This window comes from Marmota flaviventris, chromosome 6 (assembly GCF_047511675.1).
Source record: "Marmota flaviventris isolate mMarFla1 chromosome 6, mMarFla1.hap1, whole genome shotgun sequence".
In the NCBI taxonomy this organism is placed as follows: Eukaryota; Metazoa; Chordata; class Mammalia; order Rodentia; family Sciuridae; genus Marmota; species Marmota flaviventris.
The window spans coordinates 152,616,105-152,642,131 of NC_092503.1; the positions used below are offsets into that span (position 1 = coordinate 152,616,105).

At 47.6% G+C, this 26,027-nt stretch overlaps 1 protein-coding gene across 3 annotated transcripts in view; it reads right to left on the bottom strand.

The window, feature by feature from the left end:
• Positions 1 to 2,387: 2,387 nt before the first annotated feature.
• Mboat1 (membrane bound glycerophospholipid O-acyltransferase 1) overlaps positions 2,388 to 26,027 on the bottom strand; it is a 96,006-nt gene continuing 72,366 nt past the window's right edge. For all 3 annotated transcript variants that reach the window (XM_027948142.2, XM_027948140.2, XM_027948141.3), the window contains 7 exons: positions 23,185 to 23,368; positions 22,071 to 22,263; positions 17,391 to 17,494; positions 14,576 to 14,640; positions 12,177 to 12,309; positions 9,540 to 9,691; positions 2,388 to 3,668 (listed from right to left, as the gene is read on the bottom strand). In XM_027948142.2, coding sequence (XP_027803943.2) covers positions 3,542 to 3,668; positions 9,540 to 9,691; positions 12,177 to 12,309; positions 14,576 to 14,640; positions 17,391 to 17,494; positions 22,071 to 22,263; positions 23,185 to 23,368 — 958 coding nt within the window. In that variant the 3' untranslated portion in view covers positions 2,388 to 3,541. The remainder of the gene's footprint in view (positions 3,669 to 9,539; positions 9,692 to 12,176; positions 12,310 to 14,575; positions 14,641 to 17,390; positions 17,495 to 22,070; positions 22,264 to 23,184; positions 23,369 to 26,027) is intronic.

The following is a 26,027-nucleotide window of genomic DNA, read 5'->3' on the forward strand; positions in this document are numbered from 1 at the left end:
AGAGCACAGAGAGCAGTGATGCTCCTGCACTGCGTCACCTTTAAGCACTGTGAGATGCGGATGCTCCGCACTTTGCGGAAGATGAGGATAAGGCCACCAATCACTCTCCCTTTTCTGCTTGCTCGGGTTCTCCTGGCGCTCCTGTGGCACCCAGCTCTGGACGGCATCTTTCTGAGCCTACTGTGACCATGTCTTGGGCAGAGAGGGGGCCTTCAGCATCTTTTTCTTGCAGTGCATAGCAGAGTGCAAATCCCCTACCAGGCCTGACACATCTGATAAATAAGTAGATGCATTAATTAACGGATGGACTAACCAAGGAGGTTCAGGCTGTGTCAACCGGGCTGCCTGAGTGATTATTTCATATAACTTGCTTACAGAATTCCCTGAAAACACAAGCTTTTATTTCAAACCCTAATTCTGGAAAGCAGAAATGATGTTTCCCAGTGCAGAAGCAGCTCAATCAAAGCTGTCAAGCGCCATGATGCATTAAACGAATCCCCTCACTCCCTCATTCAATCGACAAACACTTACTGAATCTTCATTATGTGACAGGCACCACACTGCGTGCCAGGGGAGAGAGGAGGTTCAGCCCTGGAGCAACCACACTGTGACCGATGTTTTTAACCTTGGCTGTGGTTCCAATGTGAGGAGTCCAGAAAGACCAGGGGGACCAGCCACTCCTTGACTGACCAGTGACCTTCAGTAATGGTGGCCAAGCAGCCCTCCAATTCCGGGGCACCACCTGCTAATTCCTCTCTTCTTGACCTACTCGATTCTTCCTGCCTTTTCCTCCCTTAACCAGTCAAATTCTCAAACAGAAATGTCTACTGTTTTTTGCAATTACTGAACAATATTCTTGCTCCTTATGGAGCAGGGAAGGGTGGGGTGCGCGCGCACGCACACGCACACACACACACACACACATTAAAATAGAGCACTTCAGATTTGGCTTTGAAAGAAAACAGAAAATGTATTTCTTTTCCACTGAAACTCCCCAATCCAATACATTTTGATTAAGTGCACATTACATTTGGGACAACATAGAAATCTAAGGCAATAAAAACAGACCCAACCTCTTCAAACTCTGACCCTCAGTTGAAACATTTTTCTTATGGGTAAACATTCCTCAAGAGAAAAAGGGCAGGAGTCAATTGTCTCTGTACTGTCCTTTTAGTACCCACTAGAGTCACACTGAGAAGCTGGCCACCCTGCGGTCACCCCTCTTCTCATTACCAAAGTTCTTCTCTCAGAAATGAAGACACTCACGCACAGTGACACCTGACCATAAACCATACAGCCAGAAATCACACAGCGAGCTCAGGGACTCCCCTGGAGTATGCACATGTGTCCTGCCCATGGTGACTTGGACCCTTCTCACTAGTGGGCAAGATGCGCATGTTGCCTGGTCTTGCACCTCAAGGTACTCGTGTTGGAAAGACTGATCAATTCTAGGCACCCACATCCCTGGCCTGCCTGGGGTCCTCCTGGGATTGCACTGTGGAGTAGGGTTGCCCCGGGAGCCGGGTTACAGTGGAGGGCCTCCTGCCCTGGCACAGAGGCACTCCTTAGCTCACACATCCCATTATTACGTGGGCCTCTCCTGTCCCCCGGCTTCTCACCTGCTGTTCTACCTCCTCCGGCCTCCATTCCGCCCGGTCTCGGCTTCCCTCCGGCCTCCGCCCACTTCTGCTCCTCCTGCCCCACCACCACTCTCCTCTGCTGCTTTGGCTTCCACCAACTGAAAATATTGGTGGGGAAGGGTGTCTGTGCTTAACACTTATTATTATTATTATTATTATTATTATTATTATTATTATTCCCTAAACAATTTAATTTTTTAAGGGACTTAGGTGTCCCTGGGCTTTGGATCTGAAGGGGTCCGGAGACCAACGCCCCACGGCTGCAGAGGAGGACGACTGTCCTCTCCCCCAGCACCAGGATCGGGAAAACGCACTGAAAGGATGAGCTCATCACTTCCAGGATCCACTATCCTCAGAGAAGCAGCCGCAGGACACTGCGTGGGAAGACCCACGGCCACCGGCTGTCACCAGATGGGCTAGCAACCAAAGGTCAGCTCTACCACTAGCCCTGGCACTTAGCAAATGTCCGGTTACCAGCTTCCTCCTCTACAGAGGAAATGAACCCTACCTGCAAAACTGGGAATAAAGATCACAAATCAGACTAAAAAGAAAAACCATCCAAGTGCCTGACACGTATAGTAAAACTGATCATGCCGCAATGCCCAAATTTTAGGGAAATAAAGCCACACTGCTGAAAGGTCCTACAAAACAATAAAACTTTGTGCACATTTATTAAAACACACACACACACACACTCCTGAATATCGGTTATTTCGAAGCAAAAAGTAAAGCTTACATTCAGAAACATTTTCATTATACAGAAACATAGTATTTATTCAGTGAGAAACTAAACTTTTACCATTTGATTTGAACAAATTTTCTCCCCCAAGCTCTTTGATTGAAGGCACATCATTGCAGCATATATTTTGTTATTATCTTCATTATTTTCCACAATATCTAATAGCATATTTTCTTCTCCCACAGAGAACATCACCCAATAGTAGTTCCCAAAAGGAGCCACGGTACATTCATAACAAAGATAGAAAAGAAAACTAACTTTAAATTTCTGCTTTCCAATATATGACAAGTCAACTTCAACAAAGCTGGATTCAATCAGCTACAAAAATGGAAAAATGAAAAATCAGCCTGTGTGTACGTTGCGGCCACCATCATTAACACCTCCATGAAAATAGGGGAGTGAGGGATCATCTTCTGCTTCTTACCAAACTTCTATGTAACTCTGAATTTCGTTTTAAAGGGATCATTTCTTCAAAGGGCATTCTGCTGCCTGGGATGGGGTATCGGTGTCTCCTGGGGCCATCTTGAAGCAGGTCATGGAAACGGAAATAGCAGCCCCTCCGCGGCTGTGGACACTCATGGGAGAGGTACTCATTTCCTATCTTGGCTCAGTTCAGAAAAAAACGAAGGGAAAGGGTTACATTCCTGGGGGGAATGCAGCCTCTCTGAGGGCACATGAGTTCATTCAAGTTTTCAGGGGCAGTCCTCCATGACCCCTCTCCTCCAGGGTCTTCTGAGTGTAGTCACCGTATCCACAAACCAATAATGTCACACATCAAAGGGGCTGGAGCTTCTGAGGAACCGCCATGTCTGTGACATCTTCTCAGCAATCACCTTCTAACTTCCAGAGCCAATGTCCAGCCTGCGGCATCCAGAGTCCAGCAGATGAAAACCATGTCAGTAAAGCAAAGACCCGGCAGCCCAGACGGACTGTCTCCCCACCTGCAGCCACTGACAGGTCCTAGAAAATGTTAAAACAAATAGACTGCACATGGCCAATTTAACTGTACAAAAAGGCTTCATAAAAATACTCCCTGCAGTTAAAACAGACAAACAAACAAAAAGCATGTAAACATGGCCTCTAAGTCACTGGAGAGCCCTCGAGCCCTTTCATGGTCTTTCCAATGTTTTGCGATTTTACTTGTTCAGCTTTCTTGGAGGTATCAGTCTGTTTTCTTCTTATTAACAGAATTTGCGGTCTGAGGCTGCCTTTGAAGATGAGCTTGTGGTTTGATTGGCAGAAAAAGTATTATCAGGAGACTTATGATGTGTAAGTAAAAGTACATGGACCTAGGAATAAAAAAAAAAAGTTATACTTCAAAGGACCTACACGGGAAATACCTCCTGAGCACCTCATCTTCAGTAGGCAAGTGGAGACACTGTTTTAGAGGTGCCAAGGAGCCTACTCAGGCTGGCCCCGACCGTCCCTCAAAGCTGTGCAGAGCAAACCAACCAGCCATCTGCAGACAAGCGTCATATTGCTCCATGGAATAATAAGCAGACTAAGAGAAGTAGCTCCATAAGCCATAAATCTTCAACATTCAAAATGCACAAGAACCAACTCCAACCCAATACTCTGACCTCAACACAAATATAATAAATACTTTCCCCTGTATGTTCTTCGTGAGTGTGAGGGGTTCTTCTTGTGTGTCTCATGAAGGATTCTGATTTTGAAAACTGGTCTATAATCCTGAAAATAAGTTCCATCCAAACTAATAAGAAACAAGTATTATGCTTGAGCTCTGACTTTCATTAAAAAAAAAAAAACAAAAAACACATCCTTCAGCAGTGTGCACGATGTAGATGCTGATATTTATTGGGCACAGACTATCAATAAATGTGTGTACTTAGAAACAGCCCACATTAGCAGAACTGTTCCGGATCCATTTGGATGCTGGAATGAGTACTTTCTCCAGGAGAAAGGGCGGGGGTGGGGGTTGGTACCAAGGATTGAACCCAGGAGCGCTTAACCACTGAGCCACATCCCCAGCCCTTTTGATTATTTTTTAAATTCTGAAACAGGGTCTTACTAAGTTGCTTAGGGCTCGACAAATTGCCGAGGCTGGCTCTGAACTCACAATCCTCCTGCCTCAGACTACCAAGTCACTGAGATTATAGGCATGTGCCACCATGCCCAGCTCTCCAGTACCGTCTTAAGATTCAAGAGAAATAGTGTGAGAAGAAGGGGGAAACACAATGACTCATGCATCATTCTTCAGCTTTAAGCAGAACGTTAGGCACAGGAGTCACCAGAAATGCCCTCAACTGCCCCCTCCTTCAGCAGGAGGGATCTCCCTACAGTGGTTTGCAGAAGATTCAAGAGCAGGAATCGATTTTCATTCATTTAATGTTTCAATAAACATTTACTGCTTAAGATGATGAAGCATTAGCCAGGCATGATGGTGCATAATCCCAGCAGCTCAGAAGGCTGAGGAAGGAGCATTGCAAGTTCAAGGCCAGCCGCAGCAATTCAGCCAGGCCCAAGCAAATCAGTAAGAGGCTGTCTCAAAATAAACATTTTTTTCAAGAAAGGAGGGGTGGGGCTGGTAATGTAGCTCGATGATGAAGCACCCCAGGTTCAATCCCCAGGACCACACCAAAACAAGAAAAAGAAAAGTGTAGAGCATTAAACTGGGATCTACAAAAAGACATAAGCTTCCACCCCCTCTCTTGGGACAATGATAACAAGACAACAATCCTTCTGTGGAATCATGGGAATTGGTTCTAGGACTCCCCAAAGGTACTGCACCTTACATGAAATAGTACAGCCTTTGCATATAACATACGCACGTACTTTGGAATACTCCAATCATCTCTAGATTACCTATAATACCTTACACAGTGTAAGTGCTATGCAAATAGTTGTTACACTACATCATTTAGGGAGTAATGACAAGAATGGAAGTCTGTACGCATTCAGGACAGAAGCAATTTTTTTCCACCTATTTTCCATCCCCGGTTGGTTGAATCCATGGCTACCGAACCCATGGATACAGAGGACCGACTGGACATGATTAATGCTCACCTAACCAGGAGCAAAGGGTGAATAGGTACAGTAATTAATCATCTAATTTACTTCTAAGAACATTATTGAGGGTGAAAAAGGGCTCCACAGATAAACATGCTGGTTAACACATATACACTGAGGTTTTCTCAAAATGTGCTCTAGTCATAGGTAACTACAGCTTTCCAAGTCTACACACCTAAAATATACTTTGTCCGGGTGTTTTGCATTAATCTTTTACACATGGCCAAATCGGCATGGTAGCAACTATATTAGATTAAATCCAAACACCAGCCAGGCATGGTGGTGCATGCCTGCAATCCCAGCGATTTGGGAGGCTGAGGCAGTAGGATTGCTAGTTTGAGACCAGCCTTAGCAACTTAGTGAAATAAGTAAAATAAATAAAAAGGGCTAAGGATGTGGCTCAGTGATATAGCACCCCTGAGTTCAATCCCTAGTACCGCAAATATAATTAATTAAATAAATCCAAATACTTTGGCAATTAAGGGAAACAAATTTTGATTCCCTAGAGAGGTTTAGTAACCTCTTCTGAGATTCCATATTTTTCTAGGACTATAAAGAATGGGGTCCTAATGAGAATAAGATATATCCTGTACTTTATAATTTTATTAATTAAAAATGAAAGACTATTTCATCCTTTTATTAAGGAAAAACTCAGCTCAACAGGCCAAGGTGCTGACCCAAATCCTCCAGATACAAAAGTGAATAAGGCACAATTTTTGCCCTCAAGGAGTCTGCCATCTGCAAAATTTCTTCCCACATTCCTACACACTGAATTTTAAAAAGCGTTATCTAATTAGAGACAAATTAATGTATGAGGATTTGGATTTTCAAAATGGTTTCACAGAAAGTTTCTTTCATAATACAGTCAAGTGGCCAGGTGCAGCGGTGCACACTTATAACTCCATCAACTTGGGAGGCTGAGGCAGGAGGATCGTGAATTCAAAGCCAGCCTCAGCAACTTAGCGAGGCCCTAAGCAACCTAGTAAGATCCTATCTCAAAATAAAATACAAAAAAGGGCTGGGGGTGCGGCTCAGTGGTTAAGCCCCCCTGGGTTCAATCTCCAGTAAAAAATAATAATAATATCAATAATAATACAGTCAAGTGTTCATTAAACTTGAGACTCACTGAAAATTTAAACAAAAAGTGTTGAGAAATTTAAAGCTGTAATTTGAGGACACTCTAGACTGAAAGCCCAACTAGACACAAACACAAAGCACAGGAGGGGCCTGAAGGCTGAGCAACGCAGGGAGGGCGTCCTGACAAACAGCTTTGCCCACAGCCTTCTTTGGTGGCCCGTGACAGCAGGGAGCCCGAGTGAGGTGCAGATCCACAAAGCAACCGAGGCTCACTCCACTGAATGGCTGGTGATTCTGACTCTTTCATCAGATTCAAAGGTTCTCAAGAGATTCTGAAAACACGTTTTGAGGCGCGATCAATCTCCAATGGCCATGGGTACACATGAGGCTGCTGAAATTAAATGAGATGGAAGGCTCCATTCCTCAGTCATTAGCCCCATTCCAAATGCTCAGTGGTCACACGTGCTCGTGGCTAATACGTGGGCCATCTAATGCCCAGAGAAAAGAAGATGTCAGTTATCACAGATGCTTCTGTTGGGCTGGGCTGATGCAGACAGGGAGCTTACTCATACAGTATGGATTACACGTATTATCATACATGCCAGATAACTTTAGGTCACATCAACTCGAATGGACCAATTTGGAAAAATATTTTGTTTTATCCTCCACAAAGGTGTTTTAAAACGCATTTTAGATTATTTTTTTTGAAGCAATGGAAAGCTGCTTGACAACAATTGGATTCCACCTAAGTGCCGGAATTAGCATGCGCTTTAGTTGGTTAAATGCATGTTATCATAAACATGTCTTAACTTACTTTGATCTGCAAGCAGCAATTTGCTTCCAAAATAGCTTCTCCTCAACAAATTTTTAGTGATTACACTGCTGATCTTGCCATTAAAGGAACTTTGAGTCTGAAACGCAGAGCTGATTCTGGGTTGCTGTGTGAGTTTTATTCCACGCACCCTCTCTGGGTCTCCACTTCCTCACGGGATGAATGGGGAGACTGCTAACCGATCCCTCTCTCTCCCAGACACCGCTGCGCACTTTAAATTCTCTGATCTGCGCACATCCCTGTTTCTCAGGAGTTCAAGGTCTGAAGCTTCCTGCTTCCCCAGGGGCCTCTCCATGCCTTTCCGATCTCAGAGGCACAGCCCAGAGCCCTGCCTCACAGCCCCAGGGCCCAGCTGAAAGGCCACTTCCGCCCAGAGCTGCCCTCTGCCCCAGGGAGGGTCAGATTCCTGTGGATAGACTCCTGAATCTGTGTCTCAGGGTGTGTTTATGATTTGTCACCCTTATCTCTCTCTCCCATCGGGCTGTCACCTCTGTGGGAGCAGGAATGACCTGTCCACTGCACAACGTCCAGCGCGCTGTAGGGATCCAATGAGACTCGGGGAACACACAGTTTTGCTGTAACATGACAAACATATTCCAGGAAAATCTCGTGATCAGAATTCGGGGGCTCCTGGGGGCAGGGGGTCCTGTCCTAGAGGCAGACAACTCCACACCTGGGAGATTCAGGGACCTGGAGGGTAAGCAAGACCCACAGACCCTCCACCTTCATTTCCTATTATCTTAAGAAAATCCTCTTACTTATGGATATTGACACACATAGTGGACAGGAAAAGATTCAATCCATTCCTAACCAGTCCGGGGAACCCTCAGCTCACAAATAAGGTGTGTTTATGCAGGATCTGTGTCTGCAGAAACAAATGGAAAACAGGCAGACAGAGGAACAGGAGAAAGGGGTAGAGATTTGTCATGTGCACTGTGCATGGGGTCACGAGAAGAAAGCCAAGGGCCAGATGGCTGAAGATTAAACATCCTCTCACCACCGGGGAGGGAAGGGTGGAAGTTGTGGGCAGCTCCGGAGGGAGAACCAATGACTTAGGGGAGAACAGGCCGGAATGACGGGCAACCACCTGGGACAAAGGCTGCCGGGGTGCTGGATGCATGTCAGTTTTTCTTGCAAATTATTCTTCTTTAGAGTCCAGCCTTTAAATAAATAGGAGAATTTCAGAGAAAGTCCCTTATTGCACTTCGGGAGGAAAAATAAGGGCAGGAGACTGGGGCCGGGTGGGGGGGCGAGACCTTGGCCCCCCTTTAGTTCAAAGCATTCTGCATGACAAGGCATCAAAACTTGAGGTGTCATTTCCTGAGCCCTGACGACTGCACTGTGTCTCTTTTTTCAAAGTCGCTTTCCTTTGTCACCATACTATGTTCAAAAGGGAACCTGTAAAAGCCTGTGCTGCTCACCAGATAATGAAGCTACATTTACTGAATTCAAGCCATAGGTCCTGGCCTGGGCCCTCTGCAAATCCTCCTGGTTCAATTCTAAGGACAGTCCCAACCACCACACTGGCGGTGGATTCTACTCTTAGCTACTTTCACGGTGAGGCGACACAGGAAGTTTCCAAAGCTCTGGGCCCAAGCATTTCACAGTAGTGGGAAAACCCAACTAATTAACATCAATGTACAACAATAAAAGGAAGCAACTGCAGGTCAGCAGTGCATTTGCAGTGCAGGTGTTTGAGGAGGAGGGTCTGACTCGGGAACCTCTCACACCTCTGGTGGGAGCCTCCCTCTGGACCCTAAATCCCACACACCCCTCTCCACCACGTGCATCAGGAGAACAAACCCCCATGCACACCCCGCAGAGTCAGCACCTCATGAAGGACACAGAGCGCTGCTGCAGACCATGCAAAGGAGCCCACCTGGGCCCAGCTCCGGCCTTCTGACCCCCACTGTGGCCAGGGAGAGCAGCGGAGGCAGAATCTCTAACCTGGATCAGTCCCTTTGCCCCTCACTGCTTGGAGCGCCCCTCATTGGCACCAGGAACACTGAGGTGTTCCCTGGAACCTCCCCGCAGGTGCTGATGGTGTGTGTTGGGGTCCTGGGGCAGGCGCCTCCTCTGAAGGTCCGTGGGCATCTTTCACTCCGCGGTCCCATTTGGGAATTCTTGGTACAGTCTCACTATGCTGATGGGACCTACCCGGCTCTAAGGCCACCACAGACAACAGAGCAGTCGGCCAGGCGGCAGCAGAGGACAGGGAACTCACGTGTACAAGCTGAGGGTAGGCTCCGCGGCCAACATGACGAACGGCGCCACCGTGTACGAGACGGCCAGCTGAGTGACAGCCCAGGTCACCAGGTCATACACACACTTGAGAGCTTTGGAAGAAAGGAAGTGATGTCTGCAGTTGTTCCTTACCTGAAAGTCAAGCAGGGCAGGGGGCGGGTGAGAGACACATCACCAACCTCCAGAGTTCTCCTTCCCCCTGAAAATACCAGGGTGTCTTTCCTTATTGACAAAAAGTAATACAGGTTCACTGTAGAAAAACATTTAAGAAACAACTAAGAAAAAAAAAAAAAAGACTTTTTTTTTTTTTAACATCTTCCTAAGAAAAAAAGCACTGTTTAAAAATTTGGCACATAGCTGGGTGCAGCGTGCCGCGCCTGTAATCCCAGTGGCTCTGGAGGCTGAGGCAAGAGGATTGCAAGTTTGAGCCCAGCCTCATTTAGCAAGGCCCTGAGCAACCTGTCTCAAAATAAAATGTTAAAAAAGGGCTGGGGATGTGACTTAGTGGTTAAGCACCCCTGGATTCGATCCACAATACCCCCTCAAAAAAAAAAAAAAAAGGCACAGCAGCCCTCCAAAGCGTTTTCTGTTTCTATGTATCACACTTATATTCTTAATGGCACTCATATTAACTATCTCTCATGGACTTTTTCATTTAATTATCTACCATGGACTTTTTCCCATGTCAGTAAATAGTACTCTCCATCATAATTTTAAGTGAATTGTGGAAGTTAGCTTGTCTTCTCACCTCCTGGTTTGCTATCACAAACAGCTCTGTGACGCATTCCCTAGTCAATAAATCTCTACGCTGTCCCCTAAGTGTTTCCTTTGGGTGACGGTGAAACAAACAACGTCACTCTTCCTAACTGTAAGCACAGCTCCCACGCCTGGGCCAAGAGCCGACCAAGGTATCATCTTTGTTCCTATCGTACAGAGAAAGACATTCAGACAGCTCCCTGACCTGGGAAAGGCTGTCGGAGGGTGCGCTCACTGCCACTCCTCAGACACTGTGACCGGTGTGCCTCCGGAGGGACATCTCCTCTCTAGATTGCTGAGGACGGGAACCGGCTGACAGGCAGTGCAGCCCACAGGAGGGGGCTCAGGCCTGGTGCTGCCTGGGAGCCAGGCCCCCCGAGTTCTCCAGGACAGAGCCCAGGCTGGGCGTCTGTGGGACACTGTTAGGTGGCTCCCCCAGGCCTCAGACTTCTTGACTGTTGAGTTCAATCTCCTTCTAGAAAAGACGGACGCTCTGCTCCGTGAACCCTCCCTCTCCCCGCCACCACCTGAAGGTGAGAGAGATTTCCAAGCCCCCGAAAGAAAAGCTCTCTGGCTGTCCTGCATAAACAGAGCTTTATTATGAATGGGAGAAAAGAAACCGTCTGCCCTGCTGGTCGTGAACTAGCAGGTACAATAAGCATTTAGTTTGAAAAGTATTTTAATCAGCAAACAGCATTCAGCCCTCTGCCTTGTCTGCATGTGGACCCCGGCACGCTTCTGCCCAGTGGAGGCAGGAATTCCTCAGGGGAATGTCGTGTTCACTGGGATAACTCGGTACCTACGACGCTCACTGGCCCGTGTGTGGCTCCTGACAGATTCACAGAATGAATGAATTGAAGGAGTGAATACACGGGGCTCTGAAATCCACACCTAAAGTCGACTGCAACAAGTGTCATTTAAAACTCCTGGCGTCTGAACTAAGGAAGACCACCACCACCATCAAGGGCTGAGACTAAACCAAATCCATCACCCTGTATTTGGCCACGGAAGCACTTGGAATTGCGATACTTCTATGTACGTTCATCTTCTTGGAAGACGATCACATTTTTCACTCCTTTAAGTCCTGGCTTTCTAACAAGCGAGTGGCAGGAACAACCGAGGACAAACTAGAGGTTTCTCAAAAAAAAACAAAACAAAACAAAAAAACCCACAAGAATTCAATTTGTGAAGTTCACAAATAATTTTGCACAAAATTAACTGGATCCGACTTGAGACCATAAGAGGTGAGGTTGGTCCCCAAGGGCACAGCTCCTGTCCTGCGAGTTCTCTCTAGACTTGGGATAATAAAACGTTAAATTAGGGGCCGGGGTTATAGCTCAGCAGCAGGGCGCTTTTCTTGCACTGTGAGGCACTGGGTTTGAGCCTCAGCACCGCATAAGAACAAACAAATAAATAAGTAAATAAAATAAATATATTGTGTCCATCTTTAAAAAAATGTTAAATTAAGCAGGACATAACCAAACTGAAGTCCTACAGAGCCCACATTCATTAACAATCATCAACGTCTATAATTGGTAGACTGTGTCTTCGTAGGCTTTAATAATTAAAATGTGTTCATCTCTTAAGGTAATAAACATTGCTCCTAAAATTCCTTTTGTTTTACAAAAACCCTCTGTAAATGACACAGAAATAAAATGGTTGTCTTTGTAGTGATCACAGGTTCACGTACACGGAAGTATTTCTCTAATAGGAAGATTTTTGTCTGTTGTTTGATTTTTCAAAATATCATTCCCACTGTCCCTCTCAGCTCCCCCAATTCCTGCCAGGACCTAAAGGATACCAACAAAGACCCAAGCACCGGATGGCTGAAGGGAAGACCCCACACCCGGAGGCAGCTTACCGCCCGAGCTGCTAACGTGACAAGGACTCCAGTTAGGAAGGTGAAGTAGTATCCGGGGTAGACGCCATGCCAAAGGGCGGAGAGGATGAAGGTCAGCATCGTCGGGCACCAGGGAACCCGCTCATAGCACACGCTGCGAAGACAGGAAGGAACAGTGAAGGGTAAGCGTGCAGAGCCTGCCCCTGCCCTCCCCTGCCCTGCCCCTGCCCCTGCCCTGCCCCTGCCCTGCCCTGCCCCTGCCCCTCTTTAGAGCAGGCCCTGCAGAAGCCATTTCTGATGGGCACCGGCCTCGGGCTGTCTAGGGTCTTGCTATGAAACCACAAAGCCTGTGCTGCTCTGGGGTCCCTTGAGCCCCACCAGACAAATGACCACACCTCGGCCTTGGCAGATGTGATCAATGTCCAGCCTCCACAGACTACACGGCCTGGGCCCGTCGCGCCCTGATGAAGGCCTGAGCAAGGTTCCTGCCTAACAGGAGCTGTTTCCAACCGTGGCCTCATATCTAGGGGGACTTGAGTGAGGGCCACTGCACTGAAAATTTTGGAATCGGCGAAGGGTCCTGAGAAATGGATGTCCTCACTCAAGTCTTTCCTGGACAAGGACTCGGGCACAAAAATCAGAGTGCCAGTCACATGACCTGCTCAGGCCTCACTTGTCCATCGGATTTGGACTCAGGATTCTGCCTTGAAGAGTGACAGGGGTTAAGTATCCCAAGAGGCGTTTTGCATTCCGCATGCTTGCAGATTTTAGAACACCTGCATATCCATAATGAGCCATCTTGGGAGTGGACCCAAGTCAAAGGCACACATTTGTCTGCTTCATAGACACCTTGCACGCATACCCTGAAGGTGATTCCATACAATATTTTCAATGTACCAGTGTTTTGACTGAAACCTGTCCCTTGAGGTTAGGTGTGGAATGTTCCACTGTGACATCGTGTTCATGTTCAAAGTGTGTCAGGTTTTGGAGCATTTTAGATTTCAGATTTTTAGGTTAAGGATATTGTGAGGATCTAGAAAATGTCAACAAAGACTGTGGAGACCTTTGGCTCTTAGGCTGTTTATGAAATCAAAATGATAGGGGATTCCCCCCAAACCTAGTCTACAAAGAGCCAATGGCCCTCTAAGGATGCCACTGCACAGTGGATCCAAAGAGGACCAAATAAAAATGGAACAGAAATCCAGTTATCACCAGCCCCTCACTGCTGATTCAGAAGCAACTGATTTACACCCAAACCAAGGATTATGGCTGCCTCTTCATCAGAGGAGACAGAAGGCATTTAGGGAGATAAACGCAAGACCAAGACCCCATTTGTAATGTTTTTTTTTTTTTTTTTCCCTGAAATAAGTAGTAGGCCCAGTACAGTATATATTTGTTTCTTACTCTTTGAATCTCCTCTTTTAAGAGTGAAACATTTTATTGCCAAAAATTTTGAAGCACTGTTGTCAAAGTTTTATGTACACACATGTACCCTTAGTCATCTCAGTCATCTCTCAGCTCCTGACGGAGACTCTTAGCCCAGGGGACTGCCACCCATAGACAGACGGAGTGTGTGTGATGATCCTGTGCAATGCTGACAGATAGCCATCTCACTAAAGCCAGGCTTTCAAAGCCTGCACCTGCTTTCAGAAGACGTCACCTGAGCACCTGGGACGTCACCGTCTCTCCTCTTGCCCCAGGTTTTGACCAATGCAAGAAGTCACACATCAGAAAGAGGGGATCTGTTGGAAGGCAATGTCTGTGCACTCCCACTAGGGCAGTTTCCTGCTCCAACATATCATTAGTGAATAAGAAGAAGAAGAAGAAATGCTTCTCATTTTGAAACAAAACAAAAGGATAGAGAAATCACACAAAGATGCAAATTTTAAAAAGCATAAACGTGTGGGCCACCATAAAGCTTTCAATGCTAGGGATGAGCAGAGCAAGCATCAGGGCTTTGATGCTGATATGCCCTTCCTCACCCCCGACAGACTGTCCTTAAGGTAACAGCAGCACAGCACAGAGGTCAAGAGCCTGGTCCTGCAGACACACCATTTGGGCTCAAACTTGTCACTCATTAGCTGCGTGACTTGGGTGAGTTGCATAACCTCTCTGTGCTTCACTTTCCTCATCTGTAAAGTGGGGCTAATGATCAACATCTTATGAAGCTAATTTGTGGGATAAATGACTGGCACACAGTAATGACAGTAGCAGGAGATAAAATAAATGTTACATTGTGACCTTCTCAAATCACCGCATTTCAACTTTTTTTTTTTTTTTTTCATTTACAGGGCATAGATAATAACACAGAACAAAAGGGTCAGATGACATTACTACCCAGATGACGGCCGATGGCCTGGGATGTCCCTCAAAGCATGCCCCAGGGTCCCGAGTCAGGAGCCTGCTTCTGATTTCCTTACCACTTCAGCCACGCAGCCGTCTGGATGTTCCAGTTCTCCAAGTACATTTTGAAACTCGTGGCAGTCTAGAGAGAAGAAAATCACACCTATCATTAGCTGCAAAAATACCAAGTCTCGGAAAGTCCTCTCCAGAATTTCCCGGGCGGCAGAGCGAGTGTGGTATTTCACAATGACGGTCTCGGGCAAGAGCCGCGGGGCTGCAGCATCCACGCAGGAACACTTCCTGGTGTTTATAACATCAACCTGGCAACTAAACCTTGGCTTCAAAGTCTGAATTCTTCTCCACACTTATTTTCAAATTATAGGAAAACCGAAGGAACATTTTGTGGATTTCCCTTCTGCTCTGATTAAAAAAATTTTTTTAAGTCATCTGAATCTTAAAAGTAGAATATTCCACAAAGAAAGTTCACCAGAGGAAAAGTGCGATCCTGTGAGTTTAATGCCTTTAGGGAGACAGTTTAAATGTAATTGTCATCTTTGCATTTGGGGCCACGTACAAACCAGGTCACTCTTGGCGGTTAATTCTATAAAGAGCTACAAGAGTCGAGAAGCTTCTAGCTGGGTCTGCCAGAGTAAGAGGCTTTAGCTCACAATAAGGAAATGTCATGGCAATGATGAAAGCCAATCCACCTCCGGGGGAGAGATGTCCCCAAATTAACTGTCAACTGGGTCTTCTCATTACAATATGGATAGTGTGGTACCAAAGGCCAGGGCTAAAAAGCGTGGAGCACACGTAGGAGGACCATGATTCCTGGCGCCGGCGGAAGTCGGGGTGCCATGTCTTCCTGCTGAAGTTTATTAACCACAAGAAAATCCTAGTAGGCCACACAGGGGCCTGGTGACACCTACCAGGAAGGGAGCGAGCAGGCAGTGAAAGGGGAGAGGAAGACAGACAGATGGATTGATCACAGGCGTACAGCTAGATCTGTATGATTTTTACTTTAAAACACTAAGGGGTTTGGCTCACCCATTTTTCTAGGGCACAGCCTCAAGGGACCGTGACTGCGCCAGGCTGCCATGTTCTTCAGCCCCTCGCCCTGTAGCTGATACCAAGGCCACGCCGCCTCTCTCCTCTGGTTTCCTTTTATAATAAACACGTGACTGATCATGTGGGCCCTGAACACACACCCACTGAGAGGCCGACCCTCTGGGGCACCGTGGGCACACTGGTGGGCAGCCAGGAGGGAGGGGAGCCCTCCGAAGGACAGTTGCCCAAGCTCCAGGGGGTCCCTGAGCGCAGAGGAGAGAAGAAGTTCAGAAGTGGACAAGGGAGAAATGTCGCTCCTCCAGAACCCCCCTTACGTCATCTAAATAGAAAGGAGATGACACAGACGGGCCCGTCCAAACATGGGACAGTCGTTGTGAAGGCTGGAACTCTGCTTCCGAGCTCCCGGGAGGCAACCCGCAGGCAAGGCTGCCTTCCTCTCTCAGGAGCAGCGCTGGGTCCCGGCTTGTCTTACAGAGTGTGCCCAGGCGCTCCGCCCACAGGGGCCCCCGGGGCCTCTAGCACTATCCGGGAATGAGGGTTTTGTCCCTGGTGGGCACTCAGTAGCATTGGTTGGCTCTGGCGTGAGTCAGGACACTGTGAACCTGAGTTGACTGTGTGCGGCCATGTGGTTGGACGACAGGTACGAGTGTGTCTCCTGCTTCCTAAAAATACATAGATGGATAAGCAGAAAAGAGCAGAACGAGGAAGAGGAGGAGGAGGAGACAAAGAAGGAGAAGAAAATAAAAACCCAGTCCTTCCCCTAAGCCCCTCTGTTCTGTGGGGTGGAGGGCCGTCCTTGCCTTGGGGGGCTTTCCTGAGTCCCCGGGAAGGAGAGGCACCCCCCTCTCCTCCTGGCCCAGCTTCCGCGGGGGTGGAAGGCCACCCATCTCCCCACGTCCCTGACCTCCTGCACCCCACCACGACCCCTCTGCCCACTCTCTCCCCTGGCACTGTGCCTGCCCTGGTGGCAGGAAACTGAGCCCAGCAGAGGACAGGAGCCACCTGGCTAGGGACATGGAGCTGGGTGTGCTGAGAACACGCCAGCCGGGAGGAGGGAAGGCCCTGGGCTGGCCCCGCTGACCACCCTCTCGCTAACAGAGCAAAGAAAACCACAAGTGGGGCGGCCAGGGACGCCATGTGTGAGGAGCAATTTGTGCAAACCCTTGCGGTCCAGAATAAAGACCCGGGAAGCAGAACCACACAGATCCAGCAGCCCGGAAGCTGGACATCACGACGATTCTTCTTCTTCTTCTTCTTTTTTTTTTTTTTCCTTAATAATGTTATTGTATTTTTTAGACCTTTATTTTATTTATTTATTTTTATGTGGTGCTGCAGATAGAACCCAATGCCTCACACGTGCAAGGCGAGCGCTCTGCCGCTGAGCCACCACCGCCGCCCACGACAATTCTCCTTAAAAGAAAACAATGACAACTGTTTCCAAAGGATTCGCAGAAAACACTTGCCATATTGACACAGCAGCTTCCGGTTCTGCACTCTACTGAAGCAAGCAGGATGTAAGCTAGAGAACAGGACAGTGCACTCCCAGCCAAAAGACCAGGAATGTCAACAGCAGAGAGGTTCTCCTGGCTCTTTTCCAGAGTTTGGTGTCGTCCTTCCTTGAAGCATTAAAGCTATCAAGAAGGCGGGATCTTTAAAGGAACAAGGGTGGGAATCAGAGATGCAAAATGTCCAGGGGCTGCAGGACCTGGCCTTCCCCAGAGCAGCTTCCCCTGGTCATCTGCTGAGGAACGTCAGGGAAACCACACTCAGGGCAGACCACCTGCCCCGGCTGTTGCATGCAGCGGCGAAACGTGGGGGACCACTCACCTCTATTTTCCAGATGTTCAGGTTGGACAGCAGATCCCAGCAGCACCTGCCGTCCTTATCCATGCCACTGAACCCAAAGCCAGCCGCATTGTTCACCGCATCAGCTGTGGGTTTAGAACAATAAGTCAGGGCGCGGAACGACAGTCACATGCTGCTAGAAGATTTATCTAACTGGGCATGGAGAGATGGTGCTAGCTCCTGGGGAAAGGAACCAAAAAATTCAAAGGATCTGGTATCATGAACCAGAAGAATCCAGCTGGCTGTTTGGTGACCTTGATTTTCATTCACTCGTCCCCTAGCACCCAGGGAGACCTGCAAAGAAGAAAGACGCTGGAGGCTCAGAGATGGTGAACTCAAGGATGAATTCAAGGCCCAGGCTGGCCTTGAACTTGCTATCCTCCTGCTTTGGCCTCCCAAGCAGCTGGGATTATAGGTGTGCACCACCACACCTGGCTGCCATTATTATCACCAGAGAGAAGATCAGAAATATCGACATGAACAGCAGGATCTACTGGCCAACAGATGTGCGTGAGAAAGAGACACAAGGACACCTGCGCTCAGAGTAGAGATGGGCATAAACCTGGGACCCAGCAGAGCACCAAAGCTGTCACTGAAACCAGCCGGGCACAGACTGGGGGATGCTCTAACCAAGTGTTTCTGAGACCCACTAAGACCTGACGAACTCAACACACCCTCAGCACAATGACCAAGAAGCTAATTTTCTCTTTTCGTTTATCTTGTTTCAAATTTTGTTAGAATCCTTTAAGAAAATAATCAATTAAACCAATTAAGTCCCAGCACTGTAGAGTCTTAGACCTGGAGGAGAGTGTGGAGAAATCCTCCCTCTAAGAGTTCATGTCCAAACCAAGATGGCGGCAGAAGAGCCGTCCAAAGAGAGCCACCTGTCCTGGGCTGGGGTGCGGCTCCGTGGTGGAGCGCCGGCCTCTCCTGTGCCAGACCTGGGTTCCACCCCTGCACTGAGACAAACAAAACCCTCTTCTGCGCTTCCTCCACTCTGGGCACAGCTGGTGACCCCATGGTGCTCCCTCTCAGTCTCGGCCCACTGTAAAGTGATCGGCTTCCTTTTAGAAGAAAGGAGGAAGGAGCGTTGAGTCTTTCTGTATCATCCTCCCAAATGACCAAGAGTCAAAGAGAAAGACAAAATGAGAGAGTGTCAGAAGGCGTCTGCGGTTCTACCCGCGTGGAGACAGGCTTGTGACCAACAGAGGTGAGCTACACAGGAGAGAGCCCTTGAGGCCACGTGGACACTGAGACCAGAGCTGGCTACCTGCGGCTGGCCCGCGCAGTCATCCCTGAACTCCTGCTGCCACCCCCAACGCTGGTCAGACTGAAAGAACAGGACAGTGACCGACAGCTCCCGACATCCCGGGACTGGGCAGCCACAGCTGCGCAGCGTTTCTCCAGTCCTCACAACCGTCTTAGAGGTGGCCAAGGGCAGGGTCGGCTGTGTGCCGTGTGCCCGGCCCCGGGAGAGCCGTCTGCTTCTCGGAACCCATTCCCTATGTAGAAAATGGATACACTAATGGCACCGATCCTAAGAGGCTGTTGAAAGGAGTAAATGAAAATGAGTGTGTGGAGTGCGGAGAGCGGAGCCTGGCCCAAGGCAGCCCGCAAGAAACCCCGGCTGCCGTGTTCTTCCTGCAGTGCCGGGTGGAACCCAGGGCCCTGCACGTGCCAGGCCAGTCCCCTACTGTGAGCTAGGCCCCCGGCCCTTTTTCTCATATATTTTGAGACAGTGTCTCATTAAGTGGCCCAGGCTGGCCTTGAACTTGCCATCCTCCTGCCTTGGCCTCCCAAGCGGCTGGGATGACAGGTGGGCACCACCACGCCCAGCTGCCATTGTTATCACCGGCATGGCCGCCTCTCAGCAGGCTATGAAGGGGCCTGAGGTTAGTGTTAAGTGAACGTTAAGACCACTCGGAGGGGAACGATGCCGGAATCCAAATGCTGCAGCTCTGACGGCACGACCTGATCAGCTGAGAGCCACTCTGAAGAGCAAGTGGTGAGCGACTCCCAGTCCTGACTCTCAGAACCTCCACCTCTGAAACAAGGTCCGAAGTCCCCACTCTGTGGTAGCTTCTCTGGGACACCTTTGTGTCCCATAGCGCTCAGAGGTAGTGAGTACCCGGGTCCAAAACTAACTTCCTTGGGTTGTGCGAGGCTCTGACCTATTATTTCCGATACATTCATTCCAACACCCTTGTATCGGAGTTTGGATCCTTAGAACACAGCCTGGGCTGGAATTGAGGCTCTCTAATTAGCACTAGTGACAGGAGGGGGAGAATAACCAAAATTGGATGCTAAGTCCAAAGAAAATAATTTTATCATTTCAACATCAACAGTAACTAGAGTTAGTGAGGCTCGGCTGAGATGCATCGTGAGCTGAGGCCAGCTTGAAGGATCAAATTCATAATCACCTATAATTAGTACATCAATTATATGTAAATGGCGTTTTAAAGAGCTGGCTCAAACAATTATTCGGTTAAGCGGTTTAAATATTCCCTGAGACACTCTTCGTTGCTTCTTTATTCATAAATAATACAAAGGTTAATTTCAGACCAGCCTGAGCTCCAGCCTGAGCCGAAACAAACTTCAAACTGAGGCGACAGAAACCAATGAGGCGTTCCTACAAAGCACCCAGAACAAGATCAAGAGAGGGTGGGGGGCTGGGAAAGGGGGGGTCCACAGGGAGGCTTCTCCAGGACGGGTCCTCCCTGTGGGGCGCTCTCCGAGCTGGAGGATGCGGGCGCCCCTGCTGCCTGTCACCCCAGGTCCTGCCGGCTCAAGCTGGACTTTCCCTCGGAGGCCACAGGATGGCCCTTCTTCCCTCCTCTCGGCTCCAGGCCCGGTAGGAAACAGGGGAGCAGAAGGAAAGGAGAAAGGGAGAGGGGAGGATGGGGGGAGGAGGGAGAAGGAGGAAAGGGCTGCGCATGTGCCCAGGCGTACCCAGGTTAAAGAGAACCATTAACTGTTGTGCGGAGAAAACCATACCCAGTGTGGCAAGCGGGTTCCCATCCTGAGTAGGTCTAACACCTGGCCACGAAAGAAAGCCTCATTTCTAAACAGTAAAGCAATAGCAGGCCGGGCCTGGGGCACACACCTGGAATCCCAGTGGCCTGGGAGGCTGAGGCAGGAGGATCACAGCCTCAGCCACTTAGGGAGGCTCCAAGCAACTCAGTGAGACCCTGTCTCTAAATAAAGTATAAAAGGGGCTGGGAATGTGGCTCAGTGGTCACGTGTCCCTGAGTTCAATCTCTAATACCAAAAAAAAAAAAAAGAGCAATAGCAGAAGGAGGAATGAGACAAAGTCTTCCCCACGCCCCATGCATAAGGATCATGGTCTCTGGGCCCTGATAGCCCTTAGGCATGTCCACGGTCCCCCAGGTCGTCTCAGTCTTGAGGGAGGGAAAGCGTCTCACCCAGCTTTGAATTCCTCCCAGCCCAAAGCCTGGTGCTCACCAAAACTCCCTGAGTTAAACTGAACGTAATCAGAAACAAAATGCCCAGCATTGCGGATTTTAGAAGATCTCTGCCTCAGACCTCTCCGGCCAAATGGAACAGGAGTGCCGCAAGGCATGGGCACATGGGCCCATGCGATAATCTGGACTGGGAAGAAACAGGAAGTTGGGGTTGAGTGGGTACAGGGTTCCCACCTGGAGATGAAAAAGCTCTGGAGATGATGGCAGAACAACCTCGTGGACATACTTCGTGCCACTGAATTGTACACTTAACGGTGGTTGAAACAGTGAACTTTGTATTACGTCTATTTCACCACAATTAAATAACAGCAAATGGGCAGGTACAGTGGGTGGCCCATGCCTGCAATCTCAGCAACTTGGGAGGCTGAGGTGGGAAGATCATAGATTCAAGACCAACCTCCATAATTTAGGGAGACCCAACCTCAAAGATTTTTCAAAAACCAGGTGCAGTGGTAGACACCTGTAATCCCAGCAGCTCAGGAGGCTGAGGCAGGAGGATAGCAAGCTTGAGGCCAGCCTCAGCAAATTAGTGAGGCCCCAAGCAACTCAGAGAGACCCTATCTCTAAATAAAATACAAAAAAAAAAAAGCTGGGGATATGGCCCAGTGATTGAATGCCCCTGAATTCAATCCCCAGTACCCACCCCCCCAAAAAAAAAGTTTAATACTGACCAAGTTACTCCACAGGGTGGAAAAAAGTGTGATAAAACCAAATAAAATTGAACATTCTACCTTAAACAGTGGAAAAACTTGAAATTGGTGTCAACTGATTATAAAACTAACTTTCTTAAGGCAGTGAGCCTGAATTAGCAGGTGTGAGGTAAGATGGACTCAGCAGGCCTCCTGGGTTGCACAGCATCCAGGAAGACCAGAGGGAAATCAGACCACTCTGGGATTTTCCCTGACTCTCCTCCGTGTTCAATGGCCAAGTGTGAGCGGTGGAAGCCGGAGTGTCCCAGTTCTGACGTCTGTTCATAACACTAGGTTTAACAGCAGCCAGGACAGGCTGTCCCCCTATCGTGATGGCTGGGCTTATGGCGGGAGGAGGAGATGAGTGCTGTGTTGGAAAGTCAAAAATGACCCTGGCTCAAGAGCCTCCGGTTACGGGGCTGGACTGGTTCTGAACCCAAAAGACTGTCCGGCTGAGCCGTCCAGGGAGCAGGCCCTTCCCGCGAACTTACCCAACGTCCACGCAAAATAATACTTGGGCTTTGAGGCTTGCATGACCACATACAGGTAGCAGAGACGCGTCGGGAAGTCCGCCTTCTGGACAAACCAGTCCTCGGCAAGGCAGGTGACCGGGAAGGTCCTGGTGAGCGTCAGGAACAGAAGGAGAGATACCAGCGTGACACACAACTTGTGCATCACAGCTCCCTAGAAACGGGGGGAACCAGTGTGAGCACTTGGAAGACTCAGGCATGGAGGGCAACTTCAGCAAGAGCACGTGGGGACAGGGTGCTGCCCTGACACTGGCCACGGAGGACCCACGTGTCCAGCACGGACGACAACCTCCTTCAGCGTATTCACCAACAAAGGGCAGGTGGTTTTATTATCCACAACATCAGATTGAAGGACAGCGTTGCAGGGTGACAATTTCCCATCAGAAAGAAACAACCCTTTGCCTTCTGCTTTTATAACCTTCAGAACCCAGAAAATGGGCTTGAATTCCCAGCAAGAAGGACAGAGGCTTAGGGTCAGCGGAGTCTAGGCAAGGGAGAGGACACCTGAGCCGGTGTGTGGGCAGGTGATGGACAGCGTTAGCCTCCCGGGGGGCTCAGGCATAGTCCCTTCTAGAATCAAGTCACACTGACTTTTTAATTCCTTTCAACAGAATGACGTTGCCCAGTCTCTCTGACATTCCAGGAAATGTCATTCTGGAGATCTATAGTTTCCAACTTCATAGAAATTGACTTTTATTTGCAGTATGGCATACTGAGAGCACGTCCCCAGGGCGTGGCCTGGGTGGAAGTGGATGGGTATGTACTAGGTCCCGGGAACAGAGCCTGACTCCCAGCTAAGTCCTCCAACACTGAGAACCCCTGCAGATAAACACCAATAATGGCATTTTAAACCAATGTGAGAAAAGTTACTGGCCAAGCTCTCTGGTAAATTGTTCACTTCCCCTTTTTTGCAGTGCTGGGGATCAAACCCAGGGCCTCATGAACCTTAGGCAAATGCTCTACCACTGAGCTGCACCCCAGCCCTGGCTTGTTCACTAAAGCAAGCAGTGAGTCAACCCTAGCAGCAAAATCTGTTCTCTGGACTCGGAGTAAACAGCTGGCACTAAAGACTTACAGTTGGAGAAGGCTCTGGCAAGCTGTGGAAATCTTTGTGCTTCCCGTTCACTTCCAGCAACTTCATGTGGGTATGTCTCCCTTCAATGAATGCTACATAGTCCTTGAAATGATTGCAAGGGCCAGCGATGACGCTCATGAAATTGAGAAGGTAACTTAAGTATTCCAAAAAAGAGGGTTTCACTCTGTGAAAAATAGTAAGAAGAAAGTTGAAAACTCTCTAGTCTTTGATTTTCCTCTAGGAGGTGCAGGTGAGCGAATCCTAAACACAGTCGTTATCTCTGTGGATGACTAAAGGTGACAAGCCCTTTTTCCTGGGGCAATCCAGCAGGAGAAGAAAATTAAAGAAATACAAACAGGAAAAGAAGAATCAAACTATTTCTGTTTGCTGATGACATGATCCTATATGTAGGAGACCCCCCCCCAAAAAAAAAAAACAGACCTCCAGCAGACTTCTAGAACTGATAATCAAATTCAGTGACGTTTCGAGATGCATGATCAACACACAAAATTCAAAGAAACCAAGAAAACGATTCCATTCACATTAGCCTCAAAATAAAATAAAAGGCTTGGGAATAAATCTGACTAATTAGGTGAGACACCTCCACAGTGAAAATCATAAAACAGTGAAGAAAGAAATTGAAGAACACCTTGAAGATGGAAAGGCCTACCATGTTCATGGATAGTAAAATTCATATCGTCACAATGGTCATATTGCCAAAGGCAACCTACAGACTCAGTGCAGTCCCCATCTAGATAACAATGTCTGTGGAACCAACCTAGATGCCCTTCAATAGACAAATGGATAAAAAAAAATGTGGCATTTATACACAATGGAGTATTACTCTGCATTAAAAAATGACAAAATCATAGAATTTACAGGGAAATGGATGGCATTAGAGCAGATTATGCTAAGTGAAGCTAGCCAATCCCTAAAAAACAAATGCCAAATGTCTTCCTTGATATAAGGAGAGTAACTAAGAACAGAGTAGGGACGAAGAGCAGGAGAAGAAGATTAACATTAAACAGGGATGAGAGGTGGGAGGGAAAGGGAGAGAGAAGGGAAATTGCATGGAAATGGAAGGAGACCCTCAGGGTTATACAAAAGTACATACAAGAGGAAGTGAGGGGAAAGGGAAAAATAATACAAGGGGGAGAAATGAATGACAGTAGAGGGGGTAGAGAGAGAAGAGGGGAGGGGAGGGGAGGGGAGGGGGGATAGTAGAGGATAGGAAAGGCAGCAGAACACAACAGACACTAGTATGGCAATATGTAAATCAATGGATGTGTAACTGATGTAATTCTGCAATCTGTATATGGGGTAAAAATGGGAGTTCATAACCCACTTGAATCAAAGTGTGAAATATGATATATCAAGAAATTTGTAATGTTTTGAACAACCAACAATAAAAAATTTAAAAAAAATTAAAAAAAAATAATACATCCAATTCACAAGTTCCTCAAAAAACGAGAAAACTTAAAGAACAACAACAAAAAAAAGATAACAATGTCACTCCCTACAGAACTTAAACTTACATGGGAGAACAAGAGATCCAGAGGAGCCAAAGCAATGCAGAGCAACAAGACTGAGGATAGAGGCACCCCGATACCTGACCTCGAATTATACTACAGAGCCACAGTCACAAAAACAGCAGAGCACCTGGCATGAGAGACAGACAGGAAGACCAATGGAGCAGACCAGAAGGCACAGAGACAAATCCACATGAACACAGTCATCTGGTTCTTGACAAAGGTGCCAAAGAGTAAGTTGGAAAAGAGACAGCCCCTGGTATGGTGCTGGGAAAACTGGATATCCATGTGGAGAAGAACCAAAGTAGGTCCCTACCTCTCACCGTGCACAAAAATCAACTCAAAGTGGGTCAAAGACCTACAAATTATACTCCAAACAGTGCAACTGCTAGAAGAAAACAGGTAACACTCCAGCACATTAGCATGGACACCAACTTCTTTAATAAGACTCCTAAAATTCAAGAAATGAAACCAATAATCAATAAATGGGACAGCATTAAATTAAAGAACTTCTTCACAGCAAGGAAAACCATGAAGAGCATTGAGAGAGCACAGAATGGGAGAAAATCTTTGCCAGCTGCTCTTTCAACTAGGGGCTCATATATAAAGATCTCAAAAACCTTAAAACCAAAAAAACTAATAATCCCCTTAATAAATGAGTGAAAGATCTAAAGAGACATTTCTCAAAAGAAGAAATACAAATGGTCAAAAAAGTATAGGAAAAAGTGTTGAACATCTTTAGCAACCAGGGAAATGCAAATCAAAAACTACACTGAGATTTCCTCTCACCCAAGTCAGAACGGCAGTCACCAAGAATACAAATCATGGGAATTGCTGGCCAGCTCGTGGGGAAAAGATACATTTATACATTGTTGGTGAGACTGCAAATTAGTACACTTTGGAAAGCCATATGGAGATTTCTCCAAAGACTAGGAACCACCATATGACTCTGCTATCCCACTCCTTGATATTTATCCAAAAGAACTAAAATCGGCATACTGTAATGACACATGCACACCAATGTGTATCACAGCGCGATCCACAACAGCAAGTTATGAAGCCAGCCCAGGTGTCCATCAGTAGATAGATGATAAATAAAATGTGGTCTACATACACGTGGTGTTCTACTCAGCCATGAAGAAGAGTGAAATTGTCATTTGCTGGTAAAGGGATGGAACTGGAGAATATCATGATAAGGGAAATAATCCAGACTCAGAGAGCCCAGGGTCAAAGGTTTTCTCTCATGTGCAGAAGCCAGAGAGAAAACAATAATAAAAAAATAAATAATAATAATAAAAAAAAGGAATCTTGCAA